This window comes from Gymnoscopelus microlampas, assembly GCF_963454915.1.
Source record: "Gymnoscopelus microlampas genome assembly, chromosome: 2".
NCBI classification, from domain to species: Eukaryota; Metazoa; Chordata; class Actinopteri; order Myctophiformes; family Myctophidae; genus Gymnoscopelus; species Gymnoscopelus microlampas.
Genome location: NC_139939.1, coordinates 21819569 through 21845378, shown reverse-complemented (window position 1 = coordinate 21845378; position 25810 = coordinate 21819569). Strand labels below are relative to the sequence as shown.

The following is a 25810-nucleotide window of genomic DNA, read 5'->3' as shown; positions in this document are numbered from 1 at the left end:
TGTTTTTGATCTGCATTTATATACTATGGGGGGGATTCAGAAGGCATCCTATTAGATAGGGGAGATGCGTGCTCCCTCAGAGTACCTAAAATCCATTCATCGTCAAACCAAATGTATTGCTCATTTTATATTCATTAAAATATTCATTTAATTAAATTCCTTAGCTGTCCTGACTGAATTGAGGTTTTAGGGAGAGACTTTTTTTTTTTAGAGAGATTTGACAATGATAGTCAAGCAAAATAATTCACTTTAATTAATTATTGATTTGTGATCACTCAAGTTATTCCTCTCATAGGGCTTTGGATGTCATTTCAAATCCTCAAGGGGAGGTCAACATAAAGGTACACTCTAGAAGATGAGATGCAGAGCCAAACGGAATTAAGACTGAGACAGACAGGAAAGGTAAGGAAGAAAATATATCAAAAAACTATCTCATAGTTCACTGCACAAGACACATTAGTAATTTCAATGGATGATGACCAAGGGGGAAAAAAAGAGGAACTGATGAAAAGTGGCTGCCATTTGCACATCACCATCATAATTGCAGGTCTGAAGGCAGCCTTCTGGGACACCATTATGCCAATGGACAATTAATGCCATTTTATTATGATGACTCATTTCTCCAGATGAGAGATGAAGGATAGAGATGAAGGATAGACCAATTTATTCTAAATAATCTAAACATCCAAGGATATATATATGGTAGCACTCACCAACAAAAAAAAGGAACCGTACCCGTTTCATTTTGTTTTGGACAGACAAAATTGCAGTGGTTGAAACTCGGCACATTTACAGGTACTTTTTCTTTACTTAAAGCAGCACTATAACTTTTTTTTAATGAAAAAAAAAAAATCATCCAATCTGTATGGTAGATGGTATGTTAATAGAATATAACTCATACAATTTGGGTGGTTGTGTTTCGTCTCCCTGCTCTTCCATTGAGACTTAAGATCGTGTCAAAGGTCACATCTCACGAGACACAAGATCTGACACGAATTTTGACCTGAGGGACAAAATTCAATTTATTAGTTCAATGGTAAGAAATTCAGGACTTAGGAAACAGAGTTCAAATCCGTGGTAGAAGAAGAAAGTTACATAGTGCTGCTTTAAGTATGCCTATTTTTCCATTTTCAGAGGCAAATGCTGTACTTTTTACTCCACTACAATGCCTTGTAAAACTTGTTAGGCTACAAGATATTTACTAAATATACATCAACCAATTAAGTCACATTTTACACTTACAGCTTGTAGAGCGGCTATTTTTGATTTTTTTTAAAACTTGAAACTTGTGAACTGGGACATTCTGCATAATGATTACTTTTAGTATATTTTGAATCACATGTGTGACTGGGAGGGAAGTCAATGTATCAACAAATTCTTAACCAGCCTTAACCAACTCGTTTCGTTTCTGCTTGTTCCAAGAGTAACCAACAAAGATTAGAGGTAACGTGGAATAGACCAATCACTTTTATTTTAATAAATCATTTATTTATGTGTTATTTATTCTTCCCAAAGCCTAGATCTATCTGTATTACTTTATAACCACAAAGCTTCATTCAATCTTGAAAAAGTATACAGCATTTCAACCAAACATTTGAAAGTACTCAAACTTTATAGTGGATGTCAGAGAGGCAAATGACTCCATATTTTAACATCGGTATTTGGAAGTCGATATCATATGACATCACAGCAACGAATCGAGCTTGTAGATCTGTTACTTTTGTGTACTATGATCAAGTAGGGCGGGAAAAAAAGTTTAAATATGGAGATGACAATACAAACCTAACCAAAAAATGGAAAAAGTTGCTGTCAAGTAAAGAAAGGAAAAATCTGCAAACAGTATAATGCTTCAACTGTGCTTTATTCAGTGATATAACAAACATTAAAGTGCTACAACAAGTGCTTTAAAAACATAAGTCTTCAGAGTGGTTCAGGTTGGGGCTTCGGGATCCTCTTCCTGACCTATAGAAGCACAAAAACAGGCTATTTGAGAATATTTATCAGATGCAAGAAGATTATTCTTCCTCACAGAGAGGCTCTGTATGGAGCATGACAGAAATGTCCAAATCTCTCCTAAACGCATATCTGATCTAGAGAATTTTTTATTATACCAATCGTTGACAAGTGGGAGCGAATCGCGATATGAATTGATTAAACTGTGTCCAAGTGAAGCTGCCTGCCGAGACGTGCCCTTGTAAACAACCAAACGGATAAGGCATAAGGGGAGGTCTAGAGGTCCCGCTATGTGCTTTCCCATAAGGCTGTGGTTTCGATAGCAGGTAGGCAGTCGGCTGAAGGTTTAACAGTGGTGGCGGCCTGGCTGGCGTGGCCGCAAGATATCGTTTAGTTTGGGGTAGAGGGGCACCTGTGTGCCGTAATTGTGGTCTGCCAGCTGGCCTGGGAATGGGATAACACTGCGTTACTTTAAGCATGGCCACTGAAGATCCTGTGGCTTCTCACCCTGAGGAGGTACTTGATCAGTGTACTACAAGGCGGTGGTACTCAAACTTGTTCATGTCAAGGACCCCCAAATTAATACGCATTTTGCTGCAGACCCCTGTTGTGCCAGGGACACCCTTACAAGATCAGTTTTCGATTTTTTTGTTTAAATAGCAGATTACAAGCTCACAACGTGTCACGATAGATCAGCTATTTTTTACATAGGGTGAGAATCGTTAAACTGATTTTGATGGTATATTAACAAATGTTGGTGCGGCCCCCCCGGAACCCCCACATGGACCCCTGGGTATACCCGGACCCCACACTGGGGCGGGGGTGGCTCATAGAGTGGCCGGGTAGAGTGAACTGGAAACCGCAAGGTTCCCAGATCGATCCCGGGCTGGGGCGCTCCCCCAGAGTTAGTGTCGAAGTGTCCTTGAGCAAGACGCTGAACCCCTAATTGCTCCCGATGAGCAGGTTGGTGCCTTGCATGGTTTCCTCCGCCATCGGTGTATGAATGTGTGTGTGAATGGGTGAATGGCACAATCAATGTAAAGCGCTTTGGATAAAAGCGCTATATAAAATGCACCATTTATTTACCACTTTGAGAACCACTGCTATAAGGAGCAGCTGATCCAAATAGCTGAAAATCAGCTGTTAACACCTTGTGTCTTTATCAATGAAGTTACCTCAGCATAGGAGAGAGTCATTGATCCTCTTTACAATTCTGGTCAGCATGTTTTTGCCCTGTTCAACCGAAGCCACCAACTCTTCAAGCCGACTTCTCCTGCAGAAACATGGATCAAAACAATCACATCCACACCTGAGAAGCACTAACGACATGGTTGGAATAGGCTTAAGAATATATCTTAATCATGAGTCTTCAACAGGGGGTCCAGGACCCCTGCCAAATGTTTGTGTGATAAGAATGTTTCCTTTTTACACTTGAACCCTAGCATTCCTATTCTGGGGGGGCATTTTCCTCTAATAGTAGATGTAGATCGGTTATTTTCACAAAAGAGATTTGGTGTATAGGGAAATAAAGAGCAGACCAAGTACCGAGCCAAAAGTCAAGTTCACTAAGTATTGAGAGTTTAAAATGGTTAAATTCACACAACACTGATATTTTATACATATGTAGTGGGGGTCCCTGCCTCATCTCTTCCCTCAGCTAAGGGGTCCTTGGCCTGAAAAACTTGTGACCCCAGTTCTAAATGATGTTGATGAGTCCCAATTAATATCAGAAAGTGGATGACATTTGACTGGAAATTACAGGTCATTTCATCAAGAGGTCAGAAAACAGGTTCCACCCTACAGCGCATTTGAAATGCAGATGTGTGTGAAAGTGCATAGCAACTTCCATGTACAAGTCAACATTATATAAGTCCAATACAGTATTTTACATGTGTAATGTAGTGCTGCATCATGGAAACATGGCATTTTCAATTAGTTCCAAGTTACTGATTTTCTGTCCCTGGAACATTGGGAGCACATTTTCCAGTCTTCTTAATGGCCACACTTACGTTGTGTTTCCTATGAGGTTTTTGAACGAGCGAAGGTGAACAGGGCAGTGGGGGTAGTCGGAGGTGAGCTCGATGGACAGCTGGAACTTGGTGAAGGCCTTCAGACTGCTGAACAGCAGGCACACCCTGAAAGGAGTAAATGCAATAGTATGTGACTTGCAGTGGCCGACAAAGTACTCAAACTAGAGATGCAGATTTAGCCGCGCAAATATAATTAGTGATTCATATTGGATAAACCGCAGGTGAAATAATGCGGGAAATAAATGACATCTTAACTCATAATATAGTTACTATAGGCCTATTATAGCTTTTAAAAAGCACAAAATATCGGCGTTTGTGGCATTGTAATATTACATATTTTTCCATCAGGCACAAATTAGCCGCCTACTACACATGCTTACTTCCACATCCAACAGCTATAGTGAGAGAGAAACTTAACGGAGTTTTTAAAACAAAAAGGGAGGAATAACAGTTTGGCGTGGGAGTGATTTACTGAAGTTCTTAACCCTGCCACCGACTGAGTAGGTCTTCATTCACTTTCTCACATCGCAACTTTTCATAACAGAGGGCTTGTTGTTACCATGGATATGGATGTAAACAGTCACTATATCTGTGACATTAGTACGTATCCATATAGAATCCCATGTGCATCCCTGCGGTGCGGATCTATAAATAGGATTATAATGAATGTGGCGGTTGGATGTTAACGTTATATTATCATTGATATCACTTTTTAAATATAGTCTGTCGGGTGGAAAACTCCTGCCCAAAACTGAATACAGCAAAGTAGCAAATCTGCAAGATCAAAACGCATCATTGGGCCACATTTCGAGCTTGCAGACCTATTTTTGATACTTGTGTGATGCTGTAGTATGGCATTAAATTACAACAAAAAAAAACACAAAAAGTTAAAATGGGGAGACAAGATGTTTCTGCCCGACAGCAACGATATATTATTAAAATCGTTAAGTGGGCGCCCCAGCCCACAGGTTGAGAACCATAGACATAAAAAGGTAGACGCCTCCTCCGGTTCTGTATCTCGGGTGTCATTTTGGAGAAGGCAAGCTTCCTGACTGCTGGCCAATCACAGCGCGTCTTTTCCGGGACTTGACATAATTTAGTTTTATAAAAATATCCTGTTATATTTTTATACAACTAGATTCTGAAAAGTCCCGGAAAAGACTCGCTGTAATTGGCCAGTAGTCACGAAGCTTGCCTTCTCCAAAATGGCGGCCGCGATACAGGTCACTCCAATGAACTGCAGAGGCCAATGAGGTATCCAAGTTTCTATATCCATGTTGAGAACCACACTTATCCTACTAAGTTTTCATTAGTGGTCATTCCCATTTAGAAGTAATTCTTACTGTGTGTCCACACAGCTGATTTCCAGCAGGTTCAGCCTCTGAGCGCCCCACTTGGCCATCAGGTCCACCTCCAGCCCCAGCAGACGGCAGCGACCCACAGTCACACTCACACTGTGAAGCAGCTGAATGGAACAGCAGAGAAAGAGACAGTAGAGCAAACATCTTGCTCCGAGACATTTTCATGGGAACCGACCAATGGTGTAAAGTAACAAAGTATATTTACTCAAGTGCTGCACTACAATTTTGAGGTATTTTTTACTTTCCGCTACATCTCAGACACAAATACTGTACTTTTATTCCACTACAATTGTTTGAAAACTTTAGTTACTTTGCATAATATAAATTATTATATTATAAAACACACATTAATCACTTTAGGCCTATTTTATAAATTATAAAACACACATTAATCACTTTAGGCCTATTTTATACATACATTTATACATGAATATTTGAAAATAACCAATCTACTTGAGCTTGTAGATCTGCTATTTTCAAACATTTTAGTACTTTTAAGTATATTTTGATGCAAATACTTTTACTCAAGTAACGTTTTGATGCCAATACTTTTACTCAAGTAACGTTTTGAACACTTTTACTTAAGTAAAATATCTCAGTACTTTTTCCACCACTGGAACCAACAAGTCGCCGCTGTCGGGGTGGAAACCTTGCATGTCCAAAACCGTTTCTTTTCAGGAAATGGGAGAGAACCTGTGTTCCAATGGCTCCAATGTGGATATTTAGTCACAAGCTCTTGTTATAGTTTTCATTGGTTCAATAATTATTAAGGCCACAGACTTGACCACCTTCACAAAAAAAAATACAAATAGCAGATCTACCTGCTCACGTGTCGCATCACTATACGTTGAGCTTTTAGATCAGCCGTTTTTGCTTGACACTGTAGCATGACGAAGTAGTGCATTACAAAGGTTGAAATACAGAGGTTTCTGCCCGACAGCAAGAAAGTACAGTATAACCAAGAAAGAGGCTTCAAGGATGCATTGAGCCGAGCATCAAGTTAAGTGAAGCACACAGTATGTAGTGAAATAAGAGTTCTGGTCTTTACCTTCCATTTACACTTACCTCTGGGATGTATCGACGGGTTGGATACTTTTCCTTCAGTGCAGAGTTTCCCTCAATGTACTGGGCCAGCAGTTTGTGAATAAGCCGGGCGTGACACTTTGACTTCTTATCTACATAAAAAAACAAAACAAGTTATTAAGTACTGCAAGTGTATTCAGTCCAGCCCAACAAGACGTTTATACGCTACGAGAGAACACAAGATACATGGGGCACACAGAAAAATACATATACAAGATTAATGTGTGGAAAATATTTCAAACTCATCTCTATTGCTTCCCCTGTAACTTTGTGATCAGCAAATAAAAACATCGATGCGCAATCAGACTTGTGAATAACACTGCTAAAATTGTACTAATTATGGACATTTAGAGAAAATGGGACACTACGACGACATCAAATATTGGTCCATAAATATCCTGTTAGCACTGTCACATCGCCCAGCTCATAGTCTGACTCTGAAACAAACACAATATTCACACTGTCTGATACAAAGGTTAAGAGTTAAGCTGAGAACCAGAATTGTGACACACAGAAAGGCAGGGTGAATCAGACAATGTCATTTGACTGTAGCTACTATTTGACCGCCTTACCGTCCAGTTTCAGTGTCAACGTGATGTTGGATATGCGCCGCTCAGATGCATCAGTATGGTCTCCTTAGAAACAATTCAACAAGCACACCAGTAGATTTAACAGTGACACCAGTTGTGGAAGAAGCACTCTGATTAAAAGTAGCAATGCCACAATATAAAAATACTTTTACAAGTAAAGGCCTGAATTCAAAAATGTTATTGAGTAAAAGTCCTTTTGGCACCAAAGTAAAAGTAATTCAAATGTGTCCAGCTTTTTCTAAAATAGCAGATCTATAAGCTCACAACGTGCCGTGATGAGACATATGAGCTTTTAGAGCCATTTTCAAATATCCAAAGTATAAAATGGGGTCTTTACAATAAAGTGGCTTGTATTAATAATCTAATAAAGCTGTCAAATAATTGTATTTGTGTAAAAAGTACAGCATTTGTACAAAGTACAAAGTCTAAACAAAATGGACATGCTCAAGTAAAAGCATTTCAGACTCGAGGACAGTCACCTACTTGAGTAAATGTTACAAATTAGAGGTACATTAGATGAATAAATAAAAACAATACGATATGTTTAACTGTTTGAGGAAACATATTGGCACGTTTTTCCACAACTTTGAAGTAGTTATTTTTTTTTAAAAGTATTGCATGCATTTATGAATGCATCCAGTGGGACAATTCCACAACAGGAGATATGTGATGTTGTTGCCCGACATTAGTTTTGGTGAAAAAAAGCCTGCGTACCAGTAGAAAGCCTGCATCGGTAGATGTCGTAAATGGGCATAAAAGCCAATATCGGACATCCCTAAATATTGTAAACGGAAGGGCAAGATCAACCTCTGCTGGTAACAGACGTCTTATCATGATGCTACTCAAACGTACCATGAGGCTCTTCAAACTCCACGTCTAGGTACATGGTGTTGTACACAAACGTGTACACTGCATGGTTCCCCGTTTCCTCCTTCAGCTTCCACTCATTCAACCTGCAGTGAAGAAATTAGAAGAGAAATGAGTGTCTGTCGAGTGTAAAACTTACTTTTTCAGGATAAAAAAAATAGCAGATTGACAAGCTCAAAACTAAGGGGGAAAAAAAAAGAAGAAATAAAAGAATATGGAGATCGGAGGTTTCTGCCCGACAGCAACGATATCTTACTGAACGAAAGCTGAAAGAAATTATGCGATTGCCCTTATGGTTATGGAGAAACCATGGTGGAAAAAGTATAAATTATTTCGCTGAGTAAAAGTATCAATACTGCAATGAAGAAATACTCTGTTACAAGTAAAAGTCCTGAATTTAAAATGTGCTTGAGTAAAAGTACAAAGTATTGGTATGAAAAATTGACTTAAAGTATCAAAAGTAGAAAGTACTCATTATGCAGAATGTCAAAAGTAAAAAGTACTCATTATGCAGAATGTCCCGTTTCACAAGTAAAGTCTCCAGTAAAGTAAAAATACCAGAAGAATGTACTTAAGTACAGTACTTTACGACGACACTGGAGAAACCAATGTTGCCACAAATTAGTTGAACTATTTCAAATTCAAAGTCAGTTGCTGTGAAATGTGAACATCCATCAGACTGACATTTCCAGAGTGGTGCAGTGGTTCTGAAGCTGGCCGGTCTCAGCTTTCAGCCTGGTCAGCTTGTCCTTGTTCTGCTTGTTCTCCAGCACCAGCTCAAACATTTCCCTGTGGCAGAAACAAACAAAATAAATCTCATTGACTAAATTCCTTGTGAAAACGATCATGAAGAGGCCGTTTTTAATTATCGTTGCCGTCGGGCAGAAACCTCTCATTTCCATATTTTAACTTTTGTGTTTTTTCGTAAATTAACAATAATACATTTTATTTGCAACAAACTTTATATTTTAACCAAATCTCAGAGTTTCCACCCGACAAAGACGTTATGCTACGGCAGGTTCAACCTACCTTTCACCATCAGCCAACTTCCTTTTGACAGTCTCCAATTCTATGGTAAAAATAAAATATTAATATCTGCAATGTAATAAAGATTCGTAGCAATTTTACAATCCTGTTGAAAGCGCACTAAGAGTGTGGGAGTACTGGTACAGTACATAGAAATTGAAAACCAAGTCGCAGAGAATAATTGGTATCCAAAATGACCTTGTTCCCCCAGAGAAATTCTTTTTTTAATTTGCGGCGACTATTTAACATCATGCACACCTCACGTCATCCCGATGAAGAGCTCACGATACTGTCATTAGATGCGGAAAAAGCGTTTGATCAAGTGGAATTTGCCTACTTATTCGCAGTCCTTGAAAAATTTGGAATGGGAGATAGTTTTATTTCTTGGATAAAAGTATTATATAACAACCCCAGTGCCAAAATACTGACCAATCAGACTCTTTCCACTACTTTCAGACTAAAGCGTGGGACAAAACAGGGTTGCGTTTTGAGCCTGCTGCTCTTCGCGCTAGCAATCGAACCGCTTGCTGAAAGGGTCCGAACGCACCCAGACATTCATGGTTATAACACAAATTACACTGTTAATAAGATTTCACTTTATGCAGATGATATTATCCTCTTTATAACGCAACCACAGACATCAATGGCGGCAGTTTTGGCTTTGATCAATCAATTTGGAACATTCGCAGGATATAGAGTCAACTGGGGGAAGAGCGAACTTATGCCAATCCATAGTATAGATAAGGAATGGCTACCACAACTTCCTTTTAAAGTGGCAAAGGAAAGGTTTAAATACCTTGGAATAATCATCACTAAAGATTATAACTCACTATCTAAAGCTAATTTGGACCCCTTGATAGACAAACTTAAGAATAACATCCAGTTTTGGAGAACACTTCCTCTCTCTATGGTGGGGAGAGTAAATGCTGTAAAGATGGTATTTCTTCCACAGCTGCTATATATACTCCAGAACATCCCTGTATTCATTACTAAAGCATTCTTCAAACGATTGGATTCCATTATTCTTGATTTTGTTTGGGATTACAAAACACATAGAATAGGGAAGGCTCATCTTTGCAAGTCCAAAATTAATGGGGGGTTGTCTCTTCCAAATTTTTGCCACTATTACTGGTCCACTGGTATTCGATCCCTCTCCTATTGGTTGGATGATACAGCATTGCTGCCCGATGGATTGGAAATGGAGTGAGAGGATTGTCTACCGTTTACCATAGGGGCAGTCATTTTATCACCGGTATTACTACACAAAAAGATATACAATTATAATCCGATCATTTATAACACTATACGTATTTGGAGACAAGTCACAAATCACTTCAAGCTTAGGGCAATGTCGTTTTTGCTACCCATTGCAGCAAATCCCTCGTTCGCCCCTTCTAAGCTAGATGGTGCTTTCCTTGACTGGAAGGAGAAAGGAATAATTTGCATTAAAAATCTATATGTGGACGGGGTATTTGCTTCCTTTATACAGTTAAAAGAGAAGTACGGCCTCCCGCAACGAGATTTCTTTAGATACCTACAGATTAGGAGTTATGTGAGAAAATATATTCCTGGTTTTGAATTAGCAAGGCCAGACAAATTGGATGGGTGTTTAAGTCATGCAGCTGAGACTAGACGCATCGTTTCTTTTTTGTATGACACCTTACATAACATGACTCCGGTCTCGACTGACTCTATTAAAGCCAACTGGGAGGCGGAACTGGGCGTACAACTGACTGAAGACATCTGGGATAGCAGTATGGAATACATACATACTTGTTCGATTAATGCACGCCATTGTTTAATACAATTCAAAATATTACATAGGTTACACTACTCAAAAGTAAAATTACACAAAATATTCCCAGACACCTCCCCCCAATGTGATAAGTGCAAATCAGCAGATGCAACGCTACTGCACAGTTATGCCCTGTGTCCCAACCTACAGAATTTCTGGATAGAGATATTCAGACTATTTTCCAATATACTAGAGGTAGAGATAGATCCAGACCCAGTGTTAGTCATCCTGGGGGTGTCAGAAGGGATGAAGAAACTACAACTACCTCAACAACGCCTTCTTTCATATGGCCTTATTGCTGCAAAAAAATTGATACTTTTATTTTGGAAGAAGAAAGAGACCCCCACAATCAAACTCTGGCTGAACGAGATGACAGAGTCCTTACATTTAGAAAGAATCAGATATATACTCAAAGATAAACTGAAAGATTTTGAAAAGATTTGGAAGCCTTTAGTCTCCTTTCTTAAAGGTTGAAAGGCTAATCCTTGTGGATGACCCGTGTCGCACGTAATCTGGGGCAGCACTTCGGGGGAGGGGGAGGGGAGGCGGGAGGGTCCCTTTGTTTTTTGCTTAAGTTTTTTTTTTTTTTTTCATGTTACCTGTCTGTTTTGTGTTTATGTCTGTTTGTTTTTGTTTAAAAAAAAAAAAAGGAAGCTAAATGTACAACTATAACTTGTGCTTCACAATAAAAATATTTGAAACAAAATGACCTTGTTGCCTCGACGCCAATGTTGGTCCACTGATATTCAAGTCATTTCCTTCAACTGCATCAAGCTCTAAAGGTGAAATTAAATAAACTTAGTGTCACACTATCACAACATAGCGGCTGGTGCTTGGTACATTTCAAATGTGACCTACCGGTTTGTAAGTCATGAATACAGTCGTCCAAACTTTTCAGCATCTCATCCGCCTCTATATTTTTTACTCTCAACTTCTGCAGCTCCTCCTTGAAGGTTGATGGCACACATTTAATCAAATAGAAATGTACTCAAATGGATAACATCTAAAATATTATATAATGTAGTGGCTCTTACCTGATGGGCGTGGTGAAGCTTCGAGTACAAGGCCTCTTTCATTTCATGCGACTGAACCTTGGCTCTTCTTCTGAAGAATTTGCTTTTCTCTTTCAGTTTTGCACCAAAACATTGGAGCTGAGACAGTAAAGAGGATACAGTGAGGATTAGGCGTGTTTAAAAAAAAAAACTTCCTTAGCCCTTTGAAAGCCGTAACCAGTACATCTCCTCCAAACACGTCTCTTGGTTTAAATACAGTCATGTGCACAACAGATCTACAAGCTCAGTGTGTTGCAATGCCACGTATGTTGAGCTTGTAAATCAGCTATAAACAGCTTTGGTTAATCAGACTAATTCAATTTAGTCGATTATAAAAACTTTTTTTTTTCACTTTAAGTTTGTTATTTTAAACAAATGCGCTTCTCGACTATAATCAAGAAATCATCTATAGAATAATCGCTAAGAAAACAATGGATAGTTGTACCCCTAGTGAGTCATTTCACTTTGGCACATCCGTCTACAGCAGCTATTCACACTGCTGGCTTAATGACTTTCCACATTGTATAAGGGGCACATTATATCATTGCTGTCAGGCAGTAACCTTGCATGTCCACAAAAGTTTCTTTTTTCTATTGGCCAATCTACAAAACATGCCGCTATGCATTAACAAACAAATTTGAAATGTAAGGTTTCTGCCCGACAGCAACAATAAGACATAATTACGCACAATCAAAGAAGACCGTGTTGATGCCTCTGAGGCTTGCATACCCGAGTGCGTAAGTTAACACACACACACACACACACAAACACACACACACGTAGTACCTCTTTCTCCGAGAAGTCTCTCACTGCTTCCCAAAGAGGTCTGTTGACATCCTTTACGAGACGATCTTTGTCTTTCATTCGAACCCCCAATCTGGGAAGAACAAAGGGGGGGGGGGTTTGAGAGTTGCCAGAAGAACGTATCGAGGTCACATGGATAAAGTACAGTACACACACGTCTTTTTCAGGATTCAAATATAGAAATGGCAGATCTACAATCTCAAGGCACGCCAACACGCTTTGAGCTTTGTAGATCGGCTATTTTTGCTACTTTTGTCTGACACTGTAGTATGACAAAGTAGGGCATTCATTTACAAAAATAAAGTTAAAATATGCTGCCCAACAGCAACGATAAACTGTACACCTTTCTCAACTGTTTACAACATTTTCAAAACAAACCCCTCCATCGTCTCTGCAAGGTGGTTGTAGTCCTTCTCATATACGATCTCTTTAGGACGGCTGATGTGGCGCTGTCTGAGCAGATCCTCTGGTTTGCAATCCAGATCAGAAGCAAGCTATACAAAAAATAAGTAATAATAAGTATTCACATGACTATACCAGTATTGCCATTATATTTGGTCAACATTAGAGTGTTATAGTTCAGTGTTTCCCAAACCTTTTTGCTCGCGATCTAAAAAAGGGAAATTTGATGTCTCCCCAGGACTCAAACTAGTGAAAATAGCCAATCTATCAGCTCAAAACCTGTCACATTGCCATTTTCACTACCCTGGATTTGAACACGGTCAGTTTCCTGCGCAAGTGCTGACATTTTTACTATTGAGCCTATAGAGCGTGCCAACGTGTCGTCACCACGGGGGGCGTTGGCATTGGGCAATGTTAAGTCAACCTGGTTTTTACCCCTCAAAGATGTCCGCCGCTACCAAAAGACACTTGTTGACGCCCCTTTCAGGAATTTTGGCACGCTCTATAGAGCCAGCCTGCCTGCTTGCTCAGGGGATAAATTGAATCTTGACCGTTGGGTCAGAATTTGTGTCAGATCCTGTGTCTAGGTGAGACATGACATTTGACACGATCTAAATGTCTCTATAGAAGAGCAGGGAGACAAAATACAACCACAATTGTATAAGTTATATTCTATTAACATACTGTACTGCACCATACAGATTGGTCACAATTACATTTTATGCATTAAAAGAAAGTCACGTGGTGAGGCTTTAAGTATATAAAATGTATAGAATTTGCGATTTCGTACATACATTTCCCATTTCTGAAACATTAGATTTTGAAAATCTTTTGAAATACAAAAACTTTGTAGCAAATATTTACTCGTGACCCATAAAAGAAATTGCGTCCCGAGCCATTTGTTTGGGAAATAATTATATGGTTTGACAAACATACCTTTGCAGTAGTGACACTCTGCCGATGGTTATAGAAGGCAAAGTCAACACCGAAACATTTGAAAAACTCCAACATTGTTATGTTTTCATTCTCCAGTTTCTGTAACAGAACATACTAAATTAAATTATATCTAAATGAAATGGAGGTTTGAAACAATTACCCACTTTCAACATGGCATTCCTGTTTTGGGCACATTATAAGCAAAATCTTTCAAAACTTTTCACAAATAGTGAAAATGGCAAAATCTTTCAAAACTTTTTCACAAATAGTGAATGGCAGATGTAAAAGCAGCAGATGAACAAGCTCACAACACAGCACAGCGTGTTGTGAGCTTGTAGAATAGATGTGCTAAAGTGAAGTGGTTAAGAGTGTCTGTGGGTTTTATAACTATTGAATCAATGAAAAGTATTAACATGAGCTTGTGACTAAATAATAACTACACTGGATCCAGCCACAACTTAACGTTTAGCAACAGAAATATAGGTTACCTTATGTAAGGTATTACCCCAGTCAGTAATATCTTCAAGATGGGATTCAACCAGGCTTGGTTTGAAACCTGAAAAAATAAAAAAAATAAAAAATATCTACAACACAGGAGTACGCTGTATTAAAAAGACAAGGTGGAGTAGAGCAGTGGTTCTCAACCTTTTTAGGCAGTGAAACCCCAAAATAATCATATCTGAACTAGCGACCCTTGGAGTCGGGGCATTCAATTTTGTTTGACTCCGTTCCACAGATCTTGTGAAAACAACAGATCTCACAGATATTGTGAAAACAGATCTCACAACACCTCGGCGTTGTGAGCTGTAGGGTGGCTATTATTTCTAACATTTTGCCTCCTTATATTATTTGACAATTTGGCCAATGTTTGAACAGTTTATATAGTATAGTTTGTTGATTCTTTTTGATGCAGAAATGGTCTTATTCCTTTGTGGTGTTAAAAGGTCTTAGAAGTCCTTAAATTGTCACTTCACGGTCATCTGGGGACCCCCCCAAAATCATGTGGGGACCCTGGGGGCCCCAATCTACAGATTAAGAACCACAGGAGTAGAGTAGAGCAATAAAAACATATATCCATTTACTTTGAAAACTGGACTCTTCTGCTTCCAATCCAAGACTGGCCATGCTGCTACTGTTGGAAGAATCTATGGGCTGTGTAATGATGCCTGAAGCTGCAGTGTCTATGGGTTGAGTAATGATGCCTGAAGCTGCAGTTCTGATACGGTCACTCACAACAGATGGTACCTGGAGAGAATAAAAGACCCCCAAAAAAAGGGCTTGATAGTCATTCACAAGTAAAGGCCAGTCCACACCAATGCAACTCCTTGCAACTGCAACTACTTGCAATTAGGGATGTCCTATATAATCGGCCTCACGATATTATCGTGAAATCTATCGGTATAAAAAAAAAAAGGAGTTCCTGCTGTATGATATGAAATGTGAGCTTACCATAATCACAGTAATCCTTAATCATATTGCTGCAGAGGGCAGGTGTGTGTGTCCAGCTGACACTCGTTAGTAATGCTATAGGCATCAAAGCAATCATGCTTCTGCACTGTCAAATAGGCCAACATCTAATCTAATCATTCAAATGACCACCAGTGGGTCCCGGGACTCACTTTATTGAAAACCTAACAACTGTATTATATTAGATTTAGATTGACATTATAGCCATTTTATGTGATGTTATTACCTGACAATTAGTTGACTTTTGGTGAAAAGGCCTGCATATATCGGTATCGGAAATTAGGAGTTGGACAAAGTCGGTATATCTGATATTGATAAAAATCGATCATCAATATCGAACATCCCTACTTGCAATTATTAGTGCCATTATCCCTAAATGGCACCGGTATGCAACGGTCAGTCCAGACCACTGCAATTTCTTGCAACTGGTTGAGATATCGTTGCGGTATATATATATATATAATCTAAAAATATATCTACAAGCTCAAAAAACATTGCGGTGCGACACGCTTTGAGCTTGTAGATCTGCCATTTTTGTGTGACACTGTAGTATGACAAGTAAGACGCGCGAACGCAGCTCGAAAATATTGTGTATTTACGGACTGTGTGTGTGTGTGTGTGTGTGTGTGTGTGTGTGTTTGTGTTTTGACTGCAGCTGCACTCTGGCGCCCTCTGTCGGCCGCACCCAGGCAGTGCACTGCACACAGACAGACAGATACACACACACACAAGCCGAGCAGACTTTCATAGTAAGCTCCACTTGGGCGGAGGCCTCCTTCCGCGTTCGCAACAAAGTAAGGCATTCATTTACAAAAACAAAACATAACAGGAAGAGGTTTCTGCCCGACAGCAACTATATTCGAATATACTGTTCTCTGATTTGACCTACCATCTCCTGGATGCTGTCAATGGATGGCCTTCTCTTTTCATCTTCATGACCATGTTCTGACAGGGATGCGTTCTTGTGTTGAACAACGCTGGGGACGACCTCGTCAAGAATGTCAAACTCCAAGTCATTGCCCATGTCACGTCCTCGGAGAGGCTGTCGTTCCTCACCATTCCCCTGGGGGGCTTCAACCTCCAGGGTCTCTGAAAAATCCTCGTGGTCCGGCCAGTTGGGTAGAACTTCGTCATGAATGCCACCATGACATTCCTTCATCTAGGGGTGCAACAGTTAATGAAAGTAAGTTAATTGCTTATCATCATTTAATAATCAATCCCCATTTTGGGCAGGCATAGGCAAAAACATGAAAATAGCAGTTCACAAGCTCACAATGCGCCGCTAGCTTGTTTTCACGTTTCACTATAAAATGACTTGGCTGCACCAAGCTGCACCATGTAACTTTCCTCGATTATTTCCTTTAATCAAAAAAGTGGTAATTATAATCTATAGGAATAATGGCTAAGAAAACAGCGTTAGTCGCAACCCTACCTGCATCAGCACGTCGCTGCTCAGCTGATAGGTGTCCTTGGTGGCCTGAGAGCTGGTTTGTCTTGTAGTGCAAGATTCCAGCCGGTTGGTTTGTGATGGCTTGTTTCTCTGTGGCAGTTTGGGCGTGAAGCAGCCCATGGACAGCCTGGATGTGAGACGTTTACTCTTCAGGTTCAGAGGAGCCGTTACAGCGGACCGTTCCTCTGGAGGGAAACGCTCACACTGCACTTCGTCTTCCCCGTCAGTGGCCCTGCAAAACCACCATGAACAATATTTTTGTTTTTGGCTTTGAACATAGTATAAATAAAAATGCTCTGCCAATGAGATGAATGGAAACGATTCTACAAAATAAATTATTAATGAGGTGATATAACAATTGTGACAGGCATACCTGTCATTCTGTGCAGCTTCAGAATCAGGTTCCACAACGGGCAGTGATATGCGCTCTGTGGCGTTTGTATCCAAGGCCTGCTCCAAATGAGATACAGGTGTAGTGCTGCTGGCCATGGTCAACATTTTACTGGGCTCATTCTTAAGGCTAAGGCTTACACGCTTTAACTTGGACAGCAGGTCTATTAAAGTCAGTGGTTTGGTCTTGGCATCTGATGAACATCGCTCAACTGTGTGTAGTGCGGGACCAGAAGCGGCTGAGCTTTCTGATCCGTGTGCTGAAGAGGCATTTTCTTGACTCAGGTCAGGATCTGTACTCTGGTGCATTTCCTCCGACTCAAGAGAATGTGGAATTGTAACCGTTTCTCTTCCATGACAGGTTACATCCACCTGTTCAAATGGCATCGTCTGGGATTTGGTCCAGGCCATTTCACAACCTTCTTCCATCAACACACTGGCAGACAATGAGATATTTGCCACTTCTTTGTCTCTTAGTTCTGTAGGTCGATCTAGAGTGTTATTCTTGTAGTCTAAAGTAAGTAATGCTAAAACCTGCGCTCGACTGCTGCGTTTGTCTCTTGAAAGGTGCGCAGATGGCACGCTCGTCTGAGGGCAGTCAAGGTTACCACTTTTCTCAGTCACATGATCTGCAGTGCATGTGTATGGACAATAGTCAATTGTTGAGTCAATAGCAACATTTTGGCTTCTTGTCATATCCAGCTCAAGAGGCATGAAAGTGACATGACTGAGGCCTTGGTTCCCAAATTGATTAATCATTTCAACACATTCTGCCCGATTAGTGGGAGGAGCACGTTTCCCCATTGTTGTGGTTTCAGCGACAACAGCATTTGTCTGACTTCAGTTCTGCTCCATATCGTCCAAATAAAACATGTGACCCGTCTTCTTAGTTTCTTCAGCCGAGGTTTTGTTCCTTTGGGGGAAATGGGAAATATTCTGAGAGGCAATTTCTGTGGAGGATAAAGTGTCAAGGTGTTTTGCTTCGACAACCCCAGTTTGACATGTTAACTCCATGTCATCAGAATCATCTTCTGTTCTGTTCAATGTCGCCATTTCTTTAGTCATATGATGCATGCAACGACCGTCGTTCGAGGCATCATCAGCTGGTTGGGAAGCCGTTATGAAGGTCAGACTCTTTCGGGTTTTGATGGGATATGGATATATTTTTTCAGCATCAATGGCAACTGTGTGGCATCGTGTCATGTCCATGTCAGCAGATTCAGCATTGATGGCAACTGTCTGGCATCGTGTCATGTCCATGTGAGCAGATTCAGCATTGATGGCAACTGTCTGGCTTCTTGTCATGTCCAGGTCAAATTCATTGCAAGTTTTGCTGGAAGGGGTCATTAAGGCCATGAATGCCAGACTCTTTCGGTCTTTGATGGGATATGGATAGACTTTTTCAGCATCAATGGAAACTGTCTGGCATCGTGTCATGTCCATGTCGTCCGGTTCAGCTATCATGGCAACCGTCTGGTTTCTTGTCATGTCCATATCAGCAGATTCAGCTTGAAAGACAACCGTCTGGTTTCTTGTCATGTTCATGTCAGCAAATTCAGCATTGATGGCAACCGTCTGGCTTCTTGTCAGGTCCATGTCAAATTCATTGCAAGTTTTGTTGTAATCTGTCATGAAGGTCAGACCCTTTCGTTTTGTGACAGCATATGGATAGACTCTTGCGGCATCAATGGCAACCGTCTGGCTTCTTGTCATGTCCATGTCAAATTCATTGCAAGTTGTGTTGGAAGGCGTCATTAAGGCCATGGATGCCAGACTCTTTCGGTCTTTGATGGAATACTGATAGACTCTTTCTGCATCAATTGCAACTGTCTGGCTTCTTGTCATGTCCATGTCAGCAGATTCAGCATTGATGGCAACTGTCTGGCTTCTTGTCATGTCCATTTCAAATTCATTGCAAGTTGTGTTGGAAGTCGTCCTGATGGACAGACGCATTTGTTTCTTGTTCTGCAGAGGGACTGTATCAAACATTTTGGCATCGATGGCAACCGTCTGGCTCTTTGTTATATCCATGATGTCATCAGATTCAGCAGTAACGTGCCTTGCACCTTCCATTCCGATGTAATCTTTTGAAGCACTCAGCCCTGCCCTAGTTTGAGACATTGTGAACTCCATGTCAGACTCAAAGACATTGCTGGCTAAGGGGGATTTTTCAATGTTACTACTTCGACCTTGTTTCTGCTCCATCATAGTTGATGTAAAGATTGGACGCTGATTCTCCTTATCCACACCTGATCTTCTCATTCTGATCTTAGCGAGGAAGGAGGTTGGATCATCAACGGCTGCTTGAGCTCTGGTCTGATCTTGCAGGGATGCTGCAGCACTGTGCACCACTTTGGTCACAGGATAAGCGAGGACGTTTTCAAATTCTGAATCTGGATGCAAGCCATGGTCTGATGAGGATATTTTTAAAGGAGGTACAGTCTCAGCTTCTCTATTTGAAATGGAGAAGGTAAAATCCATATTTCTACGAGTAGGCATGTTTAAGTTAAATTCAGGAAAATCGGCATGTGGTTCCAAATCATCATCATCAATGAAAACAGTGTGGCAGTGGGTCATATCCATATATTCAGCACCATCTCCATCAAACATCATTGTCCTTTCTCCATAGTCATCTTGGGGATCTTGGTAGACTCCGAACATCTCCTGATGAAGACAGTGACAGCATAAATAAATGCATGCTCACATTTGGGGCACTTGACATGAGTTTGTATACCTGCTATTTTTGAATAGCCAAAGTTAAGATAATGGTTAAATCTAAAATTACAGATGCTTTCCTGGTCTTAATGGGTCAAACAGGAATTTAAGTATACCATGTTGGTTAATCGATCGAATCGATTAAAATAAACATGCTCTGAAATTGCACGCGGCCCACCCATCATTTCATAACACGGCAGCATGTGATCAGTGGTCAGATGGGTGGGCCGCGAACACTTCCAAGATTTTCAATTGGGCAGTGATCCAGAAAAGGTGGGACTCAATGCCTTAGGCCAAGTTGTGTTTTTTTACAACTGAATAGGTTATGAAAAATGTAATAGCAGACTGAAGAGTGGGACTGAATTAATACATAGTGTATGGTAATTTCTTCATAGTTATGAAATTTACTTCCATAGCAAATATGGATATTTTACATAAGGCTGACCTTAGTTCTTTGTTGAGCTTCATGTAGAGGGGTTTCCATATCTAAATAAAAAGCAGGATTTTTAATAGTATAACATGTCACGGTATTAAATGCAAGACAGACAAAATGTGCAAACACATTTATAAAAGCAATTTACCTGTGAGGGGTTGAGCTCCTTTATCAGTGATGGCCACCTGGACCCTAAGGCATAAAAACAAAACCTTGAATATTACTCTTCCTATAGAACACTGGTTCTCAAGTGTGGTCTGGGGACCTCCAGGGGTCCTTGGAGGTTCCAGGGGATCCCCAGCAAAACAAGGAACAGTTTAAATACAGTTTTTTTTTTTACGGCAGAAAAACAAGTGCTTGACAAATCTTTTCTTATGCAGGTCCCTGAAATTATAGGGATCCTTGGCCAAATGCCTATCAATTTCCAGGACCTTGACATGAATGTTTCTCGGAGGTTTGCATTAAGTTTAGCTGGTCACAGTTAATCAATCCGAAATGTAGAAAGTTTAGAAAGGACTCAGTTAAATCAACTTACCTCCCATCAGAGTTATCTGCTGCAGCAATGGGAAAAAACATTTGAAAAAATGTTAACTGAAATGTAAAGTTAGTGATGGGCAGGTCAGCTTACTTTTTAGACGCACCACTATCACTCATCTCAATTAAAATCTAATTATGCGGACCCAGTCAGCTATTATGTGCAGAACAACAAAGAAATATGAACTTTTTACAACACATAAAATCAATACTCCAGATTCAATTGTTTGTCTACTTTCATGGACAATCATAGCGGTTTGTGTCATGTTACATGTTCAGATGTTTTTTCGAGAAAATATCCAGCAGATTAGCTGGACACAAGATACAGAGGATATTCCACAATTTATTATTTATACATCATCTGTCTCCTCCAGTGTGATGAGACCCCTCTGCTTCATGTCAGGTCTAATCACCCTGTTGGGGTGCATTTGTCAATAATGACCTGCTCCCCATTGATTAGCCCTTGCATACAACACTTACTTGTTGATAGGGTGTGTAGAGAACTGCAGACAGCAGTTCCATCTTCAGTATCACTGTAAATGCAAAAAGAGAAAGAATGTCAACTAACAATGTCTTGATGGGGGCGGGGGGCAAAAACTTGGGAAATGAACACTGAAAGAATATGTTCTAGAATCTCACTCTGAAAACAGAAGAACATTATTGGCCGGGGCAAAACTGACTCTTCTTGAGAGCCTCTTGTCCACAGCTTTGGCGACCTCCACCTTTAAATAGAGAACATTTTAAAACCGTGAGTATCGTTTTCATTGGACAGAAACCTTGTTATCCCCATATTTTAACTTTTTATGTTTGTCCGTAAATGAATGCCCTACTTTATCATACAAAAGTGTCACATAGAAGTAGTGAAAATAGCCGATCGGCTATTTTCACCATTTTAAAATGTTTATAAAATAATAAATGGAACAGTTTTACAATATACGATAAGATAGGCTACAATATGCAGTGTGTGCGCACGCCGACATAAAGACAAACTGTCATACATAACAAAAAAGACAGTGGTGGAGTAAGTACTCTAAAAAGCAGTTTTTTTCTTTTTTGAAAAAGATCATACTGTGGCGGCCAGAGTTAAGGGGTGGCGGCCAGCCACTGCTTAATGCATAGAGGGGAAACACTCATATGCATGTTGTTCATACTCAAGTATAGGAGTACCACAGTTATGGTTTACATGGAATGAGGGACAGGCTTGATTGGATTGAATAAAGAAGACAATTTGTTGGTGATTTGATGGAAAAAGCACTGTATGCCAATATTGTCAGTGATCCATTGAGAGTAAATTGGTCATAAAAGCCAAAGAGACCAAAATGTAAAACAAAAGAGCCTTTATACCTGGAGTGCCACACTCTCTTTGACAGAGACCCTTGGGGTTTTTAAAATCTGGAAGAAAAAAAAAAGCTCATTATAAAATGTGTCGGTTTTATGATTAGAAAAAAAGAACAATTAATAGACATCACAACATGTAGCACTGACCGATGACAGGCGTCGCCTGGGCTTTTTTGGGCCAACCGTGTCACTGTAACTGAAGAAAACATCACATCGAACCACATAAACCCTCCAGTCTTAGTAACACAGACCTGAGTTACAACTGTACTTGGTAAACTGGTATCCTGACCTGAAAAGGTTTTTTTTCTGTTTACACAACAAGAGCTGGAGCAATGAACAACACTATAGTAATGATTACCGTCAGAATAAAGCGCACTTATATTAACAAACAAATATCGCTTGCTGCACCGTTAAACCTTTTCCCCTGGGCCAGATTGTGGATCAAAGCATGATAGGAAATTAACACCCTCCCAGGAACTTTACGTGGGCCATCTTTAATTAAGTGGTGATACTACATTGCACTAATAATACCAAAGATTAAATGCCTTTTCAAAACACCACAACCCTGCCACTCACACATTGCCCCTCGCAGCAGCATCCTCATCATGTGGCTCCATCTTCAACTGTGGGAAGGGAAACCAAAAAGGAGTCGGAGAAGAACCTGATATTACCAACCAATCACTTGACAGTTGACATGGATCAGTAAGGCTGAAGAAGGCAACATTTTGGTCTAATTTGCTGTGAATAGTTTTGGCATAAATGGCTGTTATGCTCATGTTAAATCAATGCATCTACATGTCAAAACACTTAAGGAAATCAGTAATATAAATCATAATCAGAGACATGCTCATGTCACTGGTTCTCATAATGTGGGGTCTGGGGACACCCAGGGGAACTTGAGGGGGTTCCAGGGGGTGCCCAGCTAGATGATCGATGATAGTTTGGGTAGAACGGGCCTGTATATGACATTGTACAAAATGAACACATAGACCTGTAAGGTTACGCCGGGTCCATTTGGTTAGGCAGCCTAGGCTACACCGTCTTGACATTTGTACAGGGTCAGAGTTAAATAGGAGTAGATTGGGGGTCTGACTTTACAGACAGTGCAGCCGCAGGATGTGTGCACAGGCAAACAGCCTCCTCGCATGCAAGTTCAGCATGTGCTCAAGATCACTCCATTTAGAGTGTACTGCACAACACTTTACACTGCCCACTTGTGGTCAAGCTATACAAAACCAAGTTTACAGAAATGTCAAGTAGCTAATGATGCCATGAGTGTTTACTCAGAACTATGATTTTACTGGATGGGGCCTGGATGGTGCAGCACAAGTAAAGATTGGGGCTGTGAAAATTAATACTTTTAAAGCGGTTCTATACGTCGTTCTAGATGTGTCTGTCAGTACATGAATAAAATGGTCCTAAATGCCATGTCTCATTTGAGGTTTGGACTTAGTTATCATAGTTTTGTACATTTCTGTAACTGTATGCGTTTTCTATGAATTCATTAATTTAAGTAAATTTGTATTCGTAGTATCTCTTACTGCGTGTCATCTGTCATGACTTCTGCAGCGCAGCATTTATGACACCTGACCCTAACCCTGAGGGTCCAGAGCATCAGTGAGTTCACTCTAACGCCCAGCCCTGCTTACAGACAAAGAATTGTACTGCCCTGGAGGGCTCCTCCAACTGTAGTAAAAAATAAACAAAACTACTCACCAAAACAAAGAATGTTTTACAGTTTACAGTTAAGGCATTTAGCACTTACAGTAAGCAAGGGCACAAGATAATACACATAATTAATAAACACATCAAATGCATAAAAATAGTAATCTAATAATAAAGTAATACATAAGTAAACCAATACTCTAATAATAACTAATACATGCGTAAACCAAGAACCTATCATCAGCCTACATTGAAACTATACACACTATAGGATGCCAGGTTAACAATGACATGGCATCTGTCTACATAACATGCTATCTAAGTTATATTTTAGCGTTTGCATAATCCCGCAAGGTCGTCAAGGCTAGGGCAAGTGCTACGGGCTGAGGTGAGTCTTCAGATTATGGCAGATCTAATTGCAATGGGGAGTTCATTCCATAGTTTGGGAGCCATAGTTGGAGGCCTCTCAGCATATTCAGCACCCGCACCTTCTCTGTATAAAACACTTTTTAGGCAGAAAATAAAATGTCCGTAATGTATGTAATTTTATTTACTCCACTGCTATACTACACAGATATGGTCAATGGTAATTTATATTGACCACATCTATAGAGGGCGCAGTGGAGTAAATAAAAAGAATTTCCGTCTCGCGGATACATTTTATTTTCTGCCCAAAAAGTGTATTATACAGAGAATGTAGGGTGCTCTGTTCTCCAGGGTTCCCACCCTGGAGAACAGACTTTAAACACAAAACAGCCTTTGTTTGGGTGAGTAGCGAATTCGTTTTGTTTACTTGTCTTTTACTACAGTTGGAGCCCTTGCAGCGCAGTGGAATTCTATGTCTAGCAGAGCCAAGCGCCTGGCAGGGCGTTAGGGAGAACTCACTGATGCTCTGGACCCTATGCTATCTGGCATATTTTCAAATGATTTTTTAATACATTTTGAACTTGTCAAATGGGACATTATGGACAATGATGATAGCCCTGAAACATGACTGTCATGAACCATGGCTAGCACAATGAGAACTTTTACTTTTGTACTTAGGTATATTTTGATACCAATACTTTTGTACTTTTACTCAAGTACATTTTGAATTCCGGACTTTCACTTGTAACAGAGTTTTTCTACATAGCACCATTGATACTTTGACTAAAACAATGCAGTACTTTTTCCACTACTGACGCCAAGCCGTGTGTGTGTCCCCACCAAAGCGTTTTTAATACACGGCGGTCCCATATAAAACAATTCCAAGCCCACCGATTGATGGACACACATAGCCATGGGACAGTCATGTTTCAGGGCTAATGGACACACAGCTAAAAACATGACAGAGCTCAGGTGAAGCACATAAATTACCGTTGTTTGTTTTGAACCCTCCGCCTCACTCCGTCAAACACATGCGCACTCCTTCTCTCCTGATTTTATAGCCGTCGCGCATGCGCACTACGAGGTTACAGTAGCGACGTAAAACAAATGGGTCACACATTTCGGCGTACCACAGCAAGTGTTGCCATGTCCGCTTATTACAAGCGACTTTGGGCTTGTTTCCCAATGTTTAAACGTGTTTCTCAAACAAACCTATCACCATATTAACCTATCCTTTTCAAGGACTCCAAAATGCACATGAATTTGGAGTGGACCCCCCTTCTAAATTTATTTTGTGCCAGGGATCCTTCCATTTTTGTTGTTAAAATGTTTCATAAAATATGCTAAATGTGTCATTTTTTCCCCGAAAATAGCCGATCTACAAGCTCACAACACTCGCATAGCGACGCGTTGTGCGCTTGTAGATCGGCTATTTTCAAGTAGATTTTAAAGCGCTCATGTAGCCTTGTCGTTGTCGCTTCTTTTGGGCTTGTTTTCATTAACCTCGCAGTCTTTCCACCTAGTCCTGGTTGCTTGTTTCTCTCACAAGATCT

General features: G+C 40.2%; 1 protein-coding gene across 1 annotated transcript; it reads right to left on the bottom strand.

Annotated features, from left to right (window-relative positions):
- Window positions 1–3129: 3129 nt before the first annotated feature.
- On the bottom strand, window positions 3130–22858 carry LOC311054407 (uncharacterized protein; the record flags this gene model as incomplete). Its single annotated transcript, XM_084070361.1, has 28 exons — window positions 22803–22858; window positions 22374–22422; window positions 22233–22280; window positions 21528–21610; window positions 21369–21421; window positions 20890–20908; window positions 20503–20546; window positions 20367–20407; window positions 18085–19870; window positions 17190–17835; window positions 16799–17048; window positions 16256–16525; window positions 14982–15144; window positions 14388–14455; window positions 13900–13998; window positions 12940–13055; window positions 12544–12634; window positions 11740–11856; window positions 11564–11651; window positions 11416–11481; window positions 8914–8953; window positions 8569–8673; window positions 7870–7970; window positions 7000–7062; window positions 6410–6519; window positions 5327–5448; window positions 3963–4088; window positions 3130–3226 (listed from the first exon to the last, which is right to left on the bottom strand). The coding sequence occupies exons 1-28, from the start codon at window positions 22841–22843 to the stop codon at window positions 3130–3132; spliced, it is 4902 nt and encodes a 1633-aa protein (XP_083926487.1). The 5' UTR covers window positions 22844–22858.
- Window positions 22859–25810: the final 2952 nt, after the last annotated feature.